Genomic DNA, 13,321 nt, shown 5'->3' on the forward strand with positions numbered 1-13,321 from the left:
GACTCTCAAGCTTTACTGCCTCTATCTTATGGCTGTATTAATATCTTGTGGCACTCCTTGCAGTTTCCAAGACAGACTGAAACAGCCTGTTATAATGGTGGGTATAAACTAACCTGTTATAAAGGTGGTATATAAACTTTAGCAGAGGATGTAGGACCATCCCTCTAACTAAAACTGAATTCACAAATAATTTATCATTAAATAAAGAAAAAAAAATTGTAAAACCAGTATTTGGGCTACAGACAAGATTTTCATTGATATACTATTCCCTGAAAACCCCAGAGACAGAATGTGGCAGTGGCCCTGTCTGTTGGGATTTTACAGTACCACATATGCTCTATTTTTTGGGGGGGGTATCTACGTTCAGATTTTTGCAAATCACCACAATGATGTTCAACAAAACATAGTATCAAGGCCTTACCTAGGGAAATGGTTGACTTTCTGAACATCTGTAAGGGAACGCAGCAAACAGGGCTTCAAGTGTGATCCTGTCCACATGAGATTATAATCACTGCTATTAGGGTGGACCTAAAAGGCAGCATAAAAAAACACCACATACAAAAACATTGAACTAATGAAAAGCAATACCACTTTGTCCCTAGATCTACAAAGCCAAAGCAACTCTAGCCTAAGACATTCTCCTCTACTATCTCTAATATAAGGGCAACTCCAGCCAAACTGCTACCCTAAGATACTCCCGTGCTGGGAAATAACCATGTCAGATTTTTTAAACAAAGCTGTGAGACTGTTATTTTCATAGATGGTTTAAACACAGTTTGTAAAGCAGCTTTAATCTCTTCAGGAAACTTGTCAGATCAATTCCTTAAACTGCTGTGATTCTGGGGGGGAAAAAAAAAAATAAAATCAATCCTATACATCTCTCCAATTGTCATTAGCTGCATCCTGAACCCTCTTTAGAGTAAGACAGGTGCTAGAAGAGAAGTGTGAAATACTACATCAATACTTCTTGTAAAGGCTGAGAAATTAAATCCTTCAGATCTTCCCAAGGGTGTGATGCTTTAAAAGCATCACATGAGCAAACTTCAGCATTTCTTTTCCCCTATTTTTGAAGGCTTATGACTAATGGGTTCTCCTTTGAGGGAGAAGAATGACATATTTTCAGTCTGACTAGCAGAGTACATTAAAAGACAAAACTAAAAACCTCAAGGGAAGCCACTTCCACAGCAACTTCCTGGTTCTAACCCTGCAGAATTAAAAAAAAAAAAAACAAAAAAAAACCACACAAAAAAATCTAAAAACATGATCATCACCTCCCAGCCAGCACAAAATCGGAAGTTTATTGCACTCACTTCATGGAATCCATGGGCAGTCAGAATGCTCCGAACCAACCGGCTATCTGTCCGCACAATCTTATAGGACATGTGGAAGCGCTCTGTGAGGAGGCAAAGAGACACAGGATTAAAGTCTACACCTGGGAGAATAAAGCAAAGTCATACTACCAAAGAAAAGGACTCAGACAGTACAGCTGCACTTAATTCACAGAGAGCAGCAGCACATAACAGGCAAAGGGAGAGAGGAAATGCCAACATCAGCATCACTGAATTGTCATCAATCCTTAGCTAAAATATAGTAGCATCACAGAACCCCATCATGTAAAAATAAAGCAGCCCGAAAAATACCCAGGTTTTTTTTTTAACATTCCATTATATAGACTGCTTTATAACACTCCAAACATTATTTCAGCTTTCTTCTCCAGTCAACATCGGTATTTCTAGCTAAAAGTAATTATGTCTAATGCCCCTCATTGATATGGCTTGCTTATGTGATCACTTTTAGATCCTGAAAACCCAAAAGAAAGCACTGAGTTTTTGTTTACATCTCATTCACCTGTACCAATCTTCCAACAAATAACTGCAAATACAGTAAGAAATGAAGTAAATAGTACAATGAAATAAAAACTTACTATGGAAGCAGAAAGTCATAAAAACAAAGGCAATAAGCAGCCCCAGAGGTACAAGATAAAACGAAAGCAAGCAGGAAGACTAGAGGTCAGTTGTAATATAAAAGGATGTGGCAATCCAAAAAAAGAGTTCAAAGACAGTAGAGAAAGAAATTGCAGCACTAGAATACAGAATTGCCTAGAAAAGGCAGTTTACAAATGTATTCAAACTGAGAATAAGAGGGTGAAGACTAGATTAAACTTCAGAAAATATGTTCCATCAATGAAAGTAAATAAAAAATCAAGAAGTATCATAATCAGGAACAAGACAACACTGGAGGAAATTTAACAAGTTGCACTATTCAGCAGTAAACTCGTTAAACTGTGTGAGAAAAAGCAGAAGAGACCTCACACTCCAGTAAAAATGTGAGTTACAATTACCATCAGCTTATGGCACCATCCAAGCACGTTTGTAACTCACATGAAAAGGATCGGGAGTTTCCACATATAAAACACCTTCTCCACCCCTTACCCCAATGAGCCAGAAGCATTTCTGCTTGGATAGGATATTAGAAATGAAAGCACCAATTACCTAAGAAAGGAAAAGCAAGAGAAGAAAGAAGTGTCAGCACCTTCACAAAAGAAAGCTGAGTACATTTTAGCTTTTCTCCAACTCAGCACATCCAGAACGAGCTCCCAGCTGTACACACCCACAAGTACTAACTTTTCAAATCCAAAGTGACTGTTTATTACAACCCAGCCTCTTTAGAGACTCTCCCTTACTTGACCTAGACAGGTTTGGTCTCCCAACTCAAGTGCTGCCAGGAACCATTTTGTTTATGGCCTTCTAGGGGTTGTGAGGCTGTAGACTCAGATTTGTTACTACAGCTTATTACTGTTCAACTGTAGGGCTGGCTGCTTAATTTCCCAGTAAAATGCTCTCAAAACTCACTGCAATGATTAATTTTAAGGTCTTAGCTACGGTGAATTTGTATTCTGGTTCTAAGTTCTAGCACAGCCTCCAAGTTCAATTTGCAAACAGACAGTTGCATCTCAAAACACATCATGGCCCAGTGGAGGGACAGAAACTATTATAGTCCAAAGACATAAGCATTCACCAACGGATTAAGCACTTCTGAACATCTCAGTGGTCAGAGACTAGAGAGGATTCTAATTTCCTACTATGTCCTCTTCCCACCACAAAGTGAAGGGACCATCAGGTAAGAAACTTTTACCTCATGCCTTCAAGCCAAAAGCTGGCACGTAGTAGCACCCACCTCCAATTAGACGGAGGTAGCTGTCCTTAGCCAGAATGGCTTCAGCATGAAACACCAAGACAGGGACCCGCCTGCAGCCACCACCTGTCCACTTGATACATGGATGACCCCTGAAATGACAAGACAGTCCGCATAAGCAACTGCAAAGCCTCATAAATGCAGCAGTTAGTTACAACAATGACACAGCAATTCTCCATACTTACCCACCTAGCCTGTGGACAGGACATAAGCAAACACGCTGGGGGAAATAGTGGAAGATTAGTGAAGAGGACTGTAAACATGCCCGAGTGACTTACAGCTTGGGTGTAGAAAAATACACGTGACATACTAACTGTTGTCTTGGTGTGTTTCACAAGCAGAACGTCTGAAATCAGATAGCACAGCACTGCAACAGACTTCAAGGCACTTTGTCAAACATGCTTGAGACTCCTGCCCTACGGTGGGCAAGGTCAAAGCACAGGGGTAAAATGCACCTGCAAGAATCCCTGAAAAATGAGCAGCAGCTTCAGTGATTCTCTTCAAGGACCAAGCTCCACAGTGACTGTCTCTGCTTGCTGCTTTGGGGATCCCACAGTCAGCAAGGTAAGGAAAAGAAATTTACTCTTTGCATTTCAGATGCAGTCTTGTGGCTGTCCCTAAGCCCTGCCTGTGCTGACACAACACACACACATGCTAGGCATCTGTGGTGGTTCCAGGTTGCATCCTGGCTAGCTGCCAGGCACCCACCAAAGCTGCTCCATCATTCCCTCCCACAGCTGGACAGGTGAGAAAAAATTTACTAAAATACTCATAAATTACAGGCAGGGAGGGATCACTCACCAATTAAAGTCACAGGAAAAAGAGACTCAACTTGTGGAAACTAATTGAACTTATTACCAATCAAAATCAGAGCAAATAGATCAAATCTTAAAAACACCTTTCCCCCACCCCTCCCTCCTTCCCAAGCTTAACTTTATTTCTGAAGCTCTACCTCCTTGCCCTCAGCAGTGAAGGGAAATGTGGAATGGGGTTGCCATTGCTTCCTCCTCAAGGAGAGCCCATACTCTGATCCAGCAGGGGGTCCCTCCCACAGCAGAGAGTCCACCTCAAACTTCTCCAGTGTGAATCCTGTCCACGGGCTACAGTTCTTCATGAACAGCTCCAGCATGCATCCCTTTCCACAGGGTGCAGTACTTAAAAGAAAAGGCTGGTCCAGCATGGGTTCCCCACAGGGTTATAAGTCCTGTCAGCAAATCTGCTCCAGGGTAGGCTCCTCTCTCCATGGGTCTGGAAGTCTCTCCCAGGAGCCTGTTCCAGTGCAGAGTTTCCATAGGATCCCAACCTTCTTTTGAGCATACACCTGCTTCAGCATGACGCTCCTCCAGGAGCTGTAGGTAGACCTCTGCACCCCAAAGATATTCATGGACTGCAGGGGCACAGCTACCTCACCATGGTCTTCACCACGGACTGCAGGGAATCCTGCCTCTGGCACCTGGAGCACCTCCTGGCCCTCTGACCTTAGTGGCTGCAGAGCTCTTCCTGTCACATATTCTCACTTCTCTCTTTTCTGAGCACTAGTACCCCAATATCTTATACATATCTTTTTTTTTCTCTTCATAGATATGTTATCCCAGTGGTGCTTCTACCATAATTCCTGGACTCCATCTTGACCAGTGGCAGGTCCATATTGGAGCACTGGCTCTGTCAGACATGGAGGAAGCTTCTAGCAACTTCTCACAGAACCCACCACCACAGCCCTCCCACTAGCAAAACCTGGCCACACAAATGCAATACAGCACCCTTGGTACTTAGCTATAAAGGGAATCTTCCAGATCACCCTCTTTTTGAGTTGGTCTTGCCAGTCTGAGTTCTGTTTAATTCTGTATTTATTTTAGTGGGTACAATTTAGGAGAGGCCTCATGAGTTGTTCACAACTACAGTTCTCTGAATTTATAGCCCAAAAACGAGATCTGTAATTCATGATAAACCACAATTGCTGGTATCCACACAACCAGATCTTGCAATGCAGGTTCCAGCCTCCGATTTTAGAACTGCAAATCAGGGCAGTCAGCCAGGCTGTAATACTGGAGTCTGAAGTACACAAGAAAAGCAATAATGCAGAGTTTAAGGGACTAGAAGAGACTTGGCTTAACACAATGGATAAAGCTGTGTATTCTTCCCTTTCAATTCCTGTCAGATACAGTGGAATGCAAGACCAAAATTCAAGAACGATGCCCCTCAGTGCACTACTTAAGCTATAGGCTCTGAGATGGAATGATCAGTTCTATACCAAACAACAAGAGTACACTGGAAAATATAATCTCCTCAGAGGAATTAAGGACATACAAAAAAAAAAAAATCAAAACTTGTTATGTCAAATTCTAGGATCACACAAAGAAAAACTGTCAATCTCCCTACACAAATAAAACTTGGGCTGTTTATAAATACTGCACAAGGAAATTAAAAACATTAAAAAGTTGACATGTGTTTTTTAAACACGAGAAAACAGAGACTGAGGGGTTGGAGAGACATCTCTACACTAACAAGAAGAAATACAAAGACTGACAAAAATATACAAAGGCATTTGTCTATAGAACATGAAAGATCATTGTCAGCCAAAGGTTTGGAGAAGCTACACAAGACAAAACAGCTCCAACACTCAGAGCAAAGGAACAGAGATAGAAGGGCAACTTTCTGATGCTAGGACAAGGGCTCTTAAGGGTAGCCTTGGTCTTCTTAACAAAGCTACTACCATTATCACCCAGATGAATTTACTTCATAGCACTCCTATCTGCTTCCACTATCTCTACAAAATATTTGTTTTAAAAAATCTACAACTGGGGTGTAATTAGCTATTCAGACTGGAAGAGACCCAAGAAGCTTCCAGAATTTACACTACAGGCCAGAGCCTTATGTAAGTGGAAAATGAGCTGAGGCAACAAGACAGGAGTTTATACTAAGCCTGTCCTGAGGATTTGCAGCAAGGCTCAATCCTCCAGGTGACAGTCATTCATTCCTAGCATGACCCCTGGTCACTTGATGCAGACATACTGTTACACCTACATTCCAGGTGAAGCTAGTTCTGGACCTTTCCATCCATGATATCTAGCAAACCCAAGTCAACCACTTGCTATGAAGCAACATTCCTCTACATGTCTTAAGTCACTGTAGGCTGCAGCTGAGCACTCAGTCACAATGTACATCCAAAAAAACCCTAACAGGACACAGTGAAGTAGGTCCAGCTGAAACAAAAGTGATTCTGCTATGGGAAAGAATAAGGGAGCAATTCCTTCACAAGCAAAGCTAAAAGAAGTTACTAAGCAAAGATGGAACAAACATTATGACTTGTTGCTAGTAAGAAATATGAAGTCTAGTAAATGAGTTATCACAAGACAGGGCATAAAGCATCATATATCTATCTACTGTACAGCAGATTTCTCATCTCTGCAGCAGTAAAAACTAAAAAAAAATAAAAAATAAACCAAACAAAACCCACACAAACCTCTGCCCCCAGAAAACCACACATGCCAAAAAAAAAAAAAAAGGAACAAAAAAGGGAATTCCCCTTTTAGTAACATGACAGAAAGAAATCCATTAAAAGATTGACTTCAGAGCAGACAAAGAAAAGCTGCAGATCCAACCCTGATGAATGCGGGGGTCTTTTAGGTTGCAGATGTAGATAGCCTGACCATAGGCTTAAGGCCCAAACAAATCATCTTCCACTTCAAAGGTAGGAAGGTAAGAAATGCATCTGTCTTTTCAAACTACTAAAGATACACCAGAAAGCACAGGAACATAGAAACAGTTCAGAGGTTTTTCCTACTTACGCCAGGGCATCTACATCATCTTCTTCCTCCTCTGAGGATGAGCTAGTTTCCTCCAGATCTTTAGCCATCCCAACTGGCATTTCCTTTTGGAGTTTTCATACAGCCCAGTCCTAGATGCAAGAGCAGTTACCTGCAATAAGGATTAAAAGCAGGAATGAACAGCTGAGCAGGACAGCGAGAGGTATCAGATAACTACCGCCTCCTGCCAGTACGTATTTCACACAATACTATCAACAAGTCTGTTAAACATCTACGATCTGTTAAACCTCACCACCGAGCCACGAGGATGCAGAAAGCAGCATCACCTTCCAGCAGATAACTCCGCACCTGCCCGTGAGAACCACCCGGGCACTTACCGGTAACGCGCGTCCCTGCCCCGCCCTGCCACGCCTCGGGCCGCAGACCCAGGCCAGGCCGGCCCAGCCCAACGGGAAACGCCCGCCAAGACCGCCCCGCCGCCCGGAGACAGCCGGACACCGTAACGCCTCCACCGGCGCAGGAGCGGCCCTCGGGCCGGCTGCGGCCCGGCCTACCCCGTGCCGTGCCAGGCCAAGCACGGCGACCTCCGGCGGCCCCAGAGGAAGCAAGAGCGGCGAGGAGCGCCCAAGGCAGCGGATCCCCGTGCTAGCCGTACCTGCCCCCGCACGGCTGGGCTGGGCCGCGCCGCGCCGGGCGCACAAGGCAGCCCCGGCCCCTCCCGCCGCTTCCCCGTTACTACAACAACCGACGGGCGGCGGCCCCGCCCCGGCGCGCAGCCGCCCCCGCCGCCTCACTGCGCAGGCGCGCTCAACTCCGCCCCCTGCCGGCGCTCCCACCTACTCCCGCGTGGTGGGCGGGGACGAGGCGGGCACGCCTCCCGCGCGGCGAAGGATCCGATTGGCGGGATGCGGTCTTACGTGCCGTGGCGCGCGCATGGAGCGGCGCGCAGCGACCAATCGGAGCGCTGGGCGGTGGCGCGGGCGGGAGCGCCGCCGGTAACGGGCGGGGACTCGGCCTGGGCCCGGCGGGCGCGCTTCGAGCCGGCCGGGAGGATGAGCAGGTTTCTGAACGTGCTGCGCAGCTGGCTGGTGATGGTGTCGGTCATAGCCGCCGGGAATACCCTGCAGAGCTTCCGCGATCACGGCTTCCTCTCTGAGAAGCTGTACACCGCCAGCCCCGGCCTCGGTAAGGGCCGCGCCGGCCGCCCTGGCGCCTGGAGGGAGGTCGCCTTCCAGCCGGGGGCCTTGGACTGTCCTCGGGATCCCACCTCTGGGGCCCGGGAGCTGCCTGCTGCCCCGGCGTGCGCCTCCACGGCGGCACTGGGGGTGGCAGGTAGGGCCATGCGTTGTCTCCATGTGCTCCCTCCTCCTTTACGCAGTGAATGGGCTCCAGGCTCGGACCTTCGGCGTCTGGACCCTGTTGTCATCGGTGATCCGCTGCCTCTGCGCAATCGACATCCGTAACAGGACGTATGTAAAGCAACGCCCGAGAAATCCATTGGTTTGCTTGCTAGACACAGCCTGAGCTTGGGGGGCGGCACAGAGGAGGGGGAGAATCAGAAGCTGTTCCTGAACTTTCTGTAGTGTTGACAGCATTCCCTTGAAGAAGCTCAAATAGCAGTGTGGGATTTATGTGGTAGCTGCTGCCCTCTTCTTACTCTGTGGGGACAGGCTGCACGTTTGAGTTCTGTTCTTAGCTCAGTCAGAAATGGGGAGATCTAAGAACCTCTTTCTTCTCTTACTGTCACCAATTTATGAGCTCCAGTTTAGAAAGCAGTTTCTGAATGGCGTCGCTGCTGTGTTAATTAAGCAATTGCTAATGCTGTGGTGTGACTGATGCTCGATACTTCTTTTACTATGACAGCCCAGCTAAAGACTGGGACAGTTTTAGGTGCCCCACTGCAGTGGTCTGAACCGGTTGCTTTCTTTCCTACACTCTTACTTGGGGCTGACAACAAGGCCTGAGGGGCAGCCTGACACTGAGTGGGAGACACACCATTTCTCCCTGTGCTAAACAGAAGTGTTTCTGAGAGGGGTTTCCAAGCAAGCTGACTTGAGGTACTAGACAAAGCCTTTATTGGAGGTTGCTAAAAGGCTTTTGTCAGTGCTTCCCTCAGCCCTGCAGCAGAAGTCACTGTTCACCTGGCAGTATGTGCTCAGATTGCCTTGGCTTATCTGAGGGAGGGAGGTTCAGGGACTAAATGATATGTTTTTAGGGGGTGATCACAATGCCAGTTATCAGGAATCAGTTGTTTCTTTGAGGAATTTTATCTTGCATCTCTCGAACCTGCTTTCTTTCCAACAGCCGTGGCCCATAGAGGGTAGCAGAGCACAGGTGGGAAGACACTGGGTGATGCAGCCTGAAGTCAGCCAAGTCCTGTCACCCTAGTTCTCTGCTCATCCAGTTCTCACCTTCTTTTTGTGTGTGCACATACTTCTCATTGCACTGGTACCCTACTCATGCTCTCCCCTCTGCACCTTCCTTCAAGCCAGAATAATGCCTGTGACTTTCAATGCACCATTGAACACGCTGCTCCATTCTCCTCTCAGCTGTTGCCCAGGGAGATTTTGCACCTCACTAGGCAAGGGACAAAGTCCCCTCTGTGCTGCCAGTGAGAGCAGAGGGGGAAGCATGCAGGTTTGCCTTTTTTTCCACTCAGCCATATTCATGCCTATAGTATGATATGATAACCTGCTTTTTTTCTGCTCTTCAACAGCCTCTATCACATCACACTCTTTACCTTCTTTTTGGCCCTTGCTCACTTCCTCTCTGAGGTCTTCGTATACCACACTGCAGCCTTGACAATTGGAGTTATGGCACCCCTCATGGTAGCAAGTAAGTAGAGCTCTGCATCCTCCCTCTGCATACTTTCCTTGGAGCTATGACAGCCCAGAAAAACTCCCTGTGCAGCTAAGGGCTGAGGGGATGGCAAGAGGAAATGCCTCATCTCTTGTCCAGTGTTTTCTACACAACTCATCTTCTGTCTCTATCACAGGTTTCTCTATTATGGGGATGTTGATTGGACTGCAGTATCTGGAGGTAGAAGCACTATCACAAAACAAGAAGAAAAACTGAAGTTGAGGGCCTTTTAGTGGGTCAGTGTCATCTTCTACCTTCACTGCCAGACTCCCACAAAAGCTCAGCTGAACTTCTCCAGTACACCAGTCCTGTTGGTGGGTCAATGTTGGAGTCTGTCAATCACTGTCATTAGTAAGTTGTTTTTGTCTTGTCCAGGCAACATTTCAACTGACTTATGTGAAAGACCAAGTCCCAGAGGAGTTTGTGTCAAAGCTTATGGGAGGCAGTTGGTGACTGACTCCCTGGGTAGCAGGCAAAGCCTCCAGCTTGCCCAAAGCACTAAGGACTTCTCTCCCGGTGTACCTGTGGGGACAAGGTGCAGAACTGTCCAGGATGTGCTGAACACTTTGGACCAGAAAGAGAAGAATGGGTGCTACCCCTGGCACTGCTGTGTAACTTGCATGTGTGTGTTCCCCAGGGGCCATTTCTAATAAATGCCAAAAAAACTGCAGTGGGCTATGTTTGTCTTTCTGCTACACAGCAGTGGGTAGAAGAGTCAACAGCACCTTCCATTGTATGTTGCACAATACATCATCTCTCTTTACAGCCAACCTACCTTTCCCTGACACCTTGTCACCGAGTGACAAGTCTGACTGCTCACATAATACACATGAACAGGGTTGTTGATGCTCTCTTTCTGCAGCATGCTGCTGACAGCAAACCTGAACTATGAATCTGTGAGCAAGGACCCAGCTTCCTGTGTAGTAAGTTATAACTACAGAAGATGGAGAAAACAGGAACAGGTCCTTAGACCTAGAGAAAATAATGCCAAAACATTGGGCAGCACACAGCATGCAGAAAAAAAACCAGCAGGAACTCCTAGCTGGGAAGACAATTCATGTGCAGAAGAAAGAGGAAATGAAGAAGAATACAGCAGTAGCACTGGGCAGAAAGATGATTCCTCCATTCTGCAGAACATTTAATGAGCCACATGTAGACTGTTTTCAATCATTTAATATGTCAGGTTTCATTGTACACTTCAAATGTTTATATTTTACATTAAAATTTCTATTGAAAGTCATTCTAAACCCCCATCCTCAATCCCAAACTAGCAAAGATAGGATATGCTGAATTGGAAGGAATTCATCAGGATCACAGTCCAACTCCTGGGCCTGCACCCCTAAGAATCACACCATGTGCCTGAGAGTGTTGTCTAAGCACTTACTGAACTCACGCTGTATCAAAATGTAGTGTATAAAAAATGTTAAAATTTCACAAAAAAAAAAAAAATAAGTTCTGTCAAAAATAGTTTGTCAGAGAGGAATATTTTTAACCATTCCACCTCAGTACAGCTTTTGTCACCTGCCTCAAATAATACATAAGTAACAGCATGATTTAAGGCGTATTAGGACACTTGATGTCTCCAGCAGGGGTGGGATGCTGGAAAGTGATAAAAGTGATAAAAGAGAAGTGATAAAAGGATCTACAGTTGTGTTTAGAAGATAAACAGCATACAGATGGGCAGTGTCTATAAGACACAAATGCTGGTAAGTAGGCACCTTCTGTTCTCTTTTATGAAGTGGGAAGCTTCCACACTGGAGCAAAGCTGGATTCCCATCATACCTCTCTCTGTGGCTGTGAAGAGCAACACAGCCTTGGCTGGTTTTCTCAATATAACACTTCACAAAAGTTCGTACGTAATGTTGAAACATGCAAAAGGCACCTTATTGTTAAGGATGAAGACACAGTCCTCAGCCCAGGGAAATAGTGTTTTGACTCACTTTTGTTGCTGATGGAGTGATGAGCTAGATTTAGGCTGCAGAACTAGTCCTCACCTCAAGCTAGAAGGAGGCATATTGTTATCTCTTAATTACTTCTAATATATAGGAACATCAGGGCATCCCCGGTGAATTCTGAGTAGAAGTTTATCCAGATTAAAGTGCTTCATCTGGGAAAGCCAAATAATAAAAGAAGAGCTGGCAGCAGCTGGTGCACTGCTTTGCACTTGCTGGTAATGTACTGAGGCCTCTACTACTACCTGTGCAACACAGAGCACCATGGGAACCAAGGCAGAGCAACCCCTTTTCCCTAGAGCCAGCTCTTCCAGGGCTGCTCACAGAGTCAAGTGTGGTCCAGCTTCTGCCTTTCACCTCACAGCCACATGCAAGGGTTTCACCTTGGTGGTCCAGCTTCTGCCTTTCATCTCACAGCATCATGCTCAGGGTTAGCCTGGTACTGTGGCTTTTCTCTCAGCACATATGCTTTTTCCAAGCATACACAGTGGGACTGGGGGGGACACAGCAGATTTTCCCAACTTTTCCTCTCAAATGCCAAAACAGCATGATGCAAAGCTAAAACTGATGAAAGCAACCCCCCCCTCTTGTTTTGCTCTTTCACACTCTCCACAGGCAGTTCTCAGGGCTCCTGTCCTGAGGCTGCTCCGCTCCCATGGCATGCATGTCACAGGAGGATGGTGCAGGTAGAAAAGATGGGAAGGAGGGGGGCTGTATTTCCCAGCTTTGCCACCCCTTCATTTCACAGCCGCGATTCCTCAAGGACTATGGGATTAGTGTAGGCTTCTGGCAATACTTTCTGCAAGTCAGAGAAAAACAGTATGGTTAGGATCCTGGCTGGCCAGACCCAGGCTTCAGAGACACCAGCTGGCCAGAGCCTGGGTAGTTCATAGCTCCCTGCTACTGCAGAAATCCCTAAAGAAGAATCACCATCCTCAGAGAGTGCTGCTGGTTCCCTCTTCCTTCTCTTGTCACTTTGGCTGCGCAGGCAAGGGGCACCGGGGCAGTGCAACGTCCAACTGTTTAAGCTACTTGCTGTAGTCCTCAGACCATTAGTAATTCACTGTGGGGTTGATACCATTGGAGGTATCAGACCCACAGCCAGCTCACCAACAACATTTCACAAGCTCAGCTTCAAAGCATGAAGTTGCAAGGCCAGTTCCCTGGGCAAGGGAAAGTGCTGGGAACTCCATACCAAGAGGCAGCACAGTGTCTGTGCAAACACTAGAGAGAACTTGCTTTCTTTACATCCTCAGGAGGCTCAGCAAAACTAGTTCCCCTATGTTCTCACTCCAGCATGTTTGAGGCCTCTTCAACTCCCAGACACATTGCTTATCTTGCTCTTCTTCCAAGCCTTTTCATCCCCACCCCCACTGCCCACTGAAGTGCTGGCACCCTCTCTATTCTGCTTCTTCCCTTCCCCCAGCTTGGATTTATGGCTGAGCTAATTCCACAGAGCAGTGCCTTCTTCAAAGTTCACTACTCGTATCTTAAAGACATGAAAGAAATAAGAGGCAAACAAACAAAAGTTTTTTTCTCCATAAATCC

The 13,321-nt window shown here is 46.2% G+C and overlaps 3 protein-coding genes across 3 annotated transcripts in view; 1 reads left to right on the forward strand and 2 right to left on the reverse strand.

The window, feature by feature from the left end:
• TTLL5 (tubulin tyrosine ligase like 5) overlaps window positions 1–7,727 on the reverse strand; it is a 122,479-nt gene extending 114,752 nt beyond the window's left edge. Inside the window, exons 1-5 of the mRNA XM_084207248.1 lie at window positions 7,618–7,727; window positions 6,984–7,113; window positions 3,178–3,287; window positions 1,311–1,393; window positions 422–528 (exon numbers count right to left, since the gene is read on the reverse strand). Coding sequence (XP_084063374.1) covers window positions 422–528; window positions 1,311–1,393; window positions 3,178–3,287; window positions 6,984–7,063 — 380 coding nt within the window. The 5' untranslated portion in view covers window positions 7,064–7,113; window positions 7,618–7,727. The remainder of the gene's footprint in view (window positions 1–421; window positions 529–1,310; window positions 1,394–3,177; window positions 3,288–6,983; window positions 7,114–7,617) is intronic.
• A 216-nt stretch (window positions 7,728–7,943) lies between these two features.
• Window positions 7,944–10,470, forward strand: ERG28 (ergosterol biosynthesis 28 homolog). The gene is made up of 5 exons (XM_084208320.1): window positions 7,944–8,147; window positions 8,341–8,431; window positions 9,679–9,797; window positions 9,958–10,057; window positions 10,197–10,470. Exons 1-4 carry the CDS (start codon window positions 8,015–8,017, stop codon window positions 10,035–10,037), a joined length of 423 nt encoding a protein of 140 aa, XP_084064446.1. The 5' UTR covers window positions 7,944–8,014; the 3' UTR covers window positions 10,038–10,057; window positions 10,197–10,470.
• Window positions 10,471–12,515: 2,045 nt separating this feature from the next.
• The window catches only part of FLVCR2 (FLVCR choline and putative heme transporter 2), a gene marked incomplete at both ends in the record, with an annotated part of 30,848 nt that continues 30,042 nt past the window's right edge, over window positions 12,516–13,321 (reverse strand). Inside the window, one exon of the mRNA XM_084207310.1 lies at window positions 12,516–12,572. Coding sequence (XP_084063436.1) covers window positions 12,516–12,572 — 57 coding nt within the window. The remainder of the gene's footprint in view (window positions 12,573–13,321) is intronic.

The sequence above is a fragment of the Fringilla coelebs genome (genome assembly GCF_963513975.1).
Source record: "Fringilla coelebs genome assembly, chromosome: 6".
Taxonomy (NCBI): Eukaryota; Metazoa; Chordata; class Aves; order Passeriformes; family Fringillidae; genus Fringilla; species Fringilla coelebs.

Excerpts from the sequence above, each read along its gene's own strand:
- ERG28 (XM_084208320.1), top strand. The coding sequence starts at position 8,015 with ATGAGCAGGTTTCTGAACGTGCTGCGCAGCTGGCTGGTGATGGTGTCG. Across the intron at positions 8,148-8,340 it reads CACCGCCAGCCCCGGCCTCG|TGAATGGGCTCCAGGCTCGG; the intron begins GTAAGGGCCGCG and ends TCCTTTACGCAG. Across the intron at positions 9,798-9,957 it reads GGCACCCCTCATGGTAGCAA|GTTTCTCTATTATGGGGATG; the intron begins GTAAGTAGAGCT and ends TCTCTATCACAG.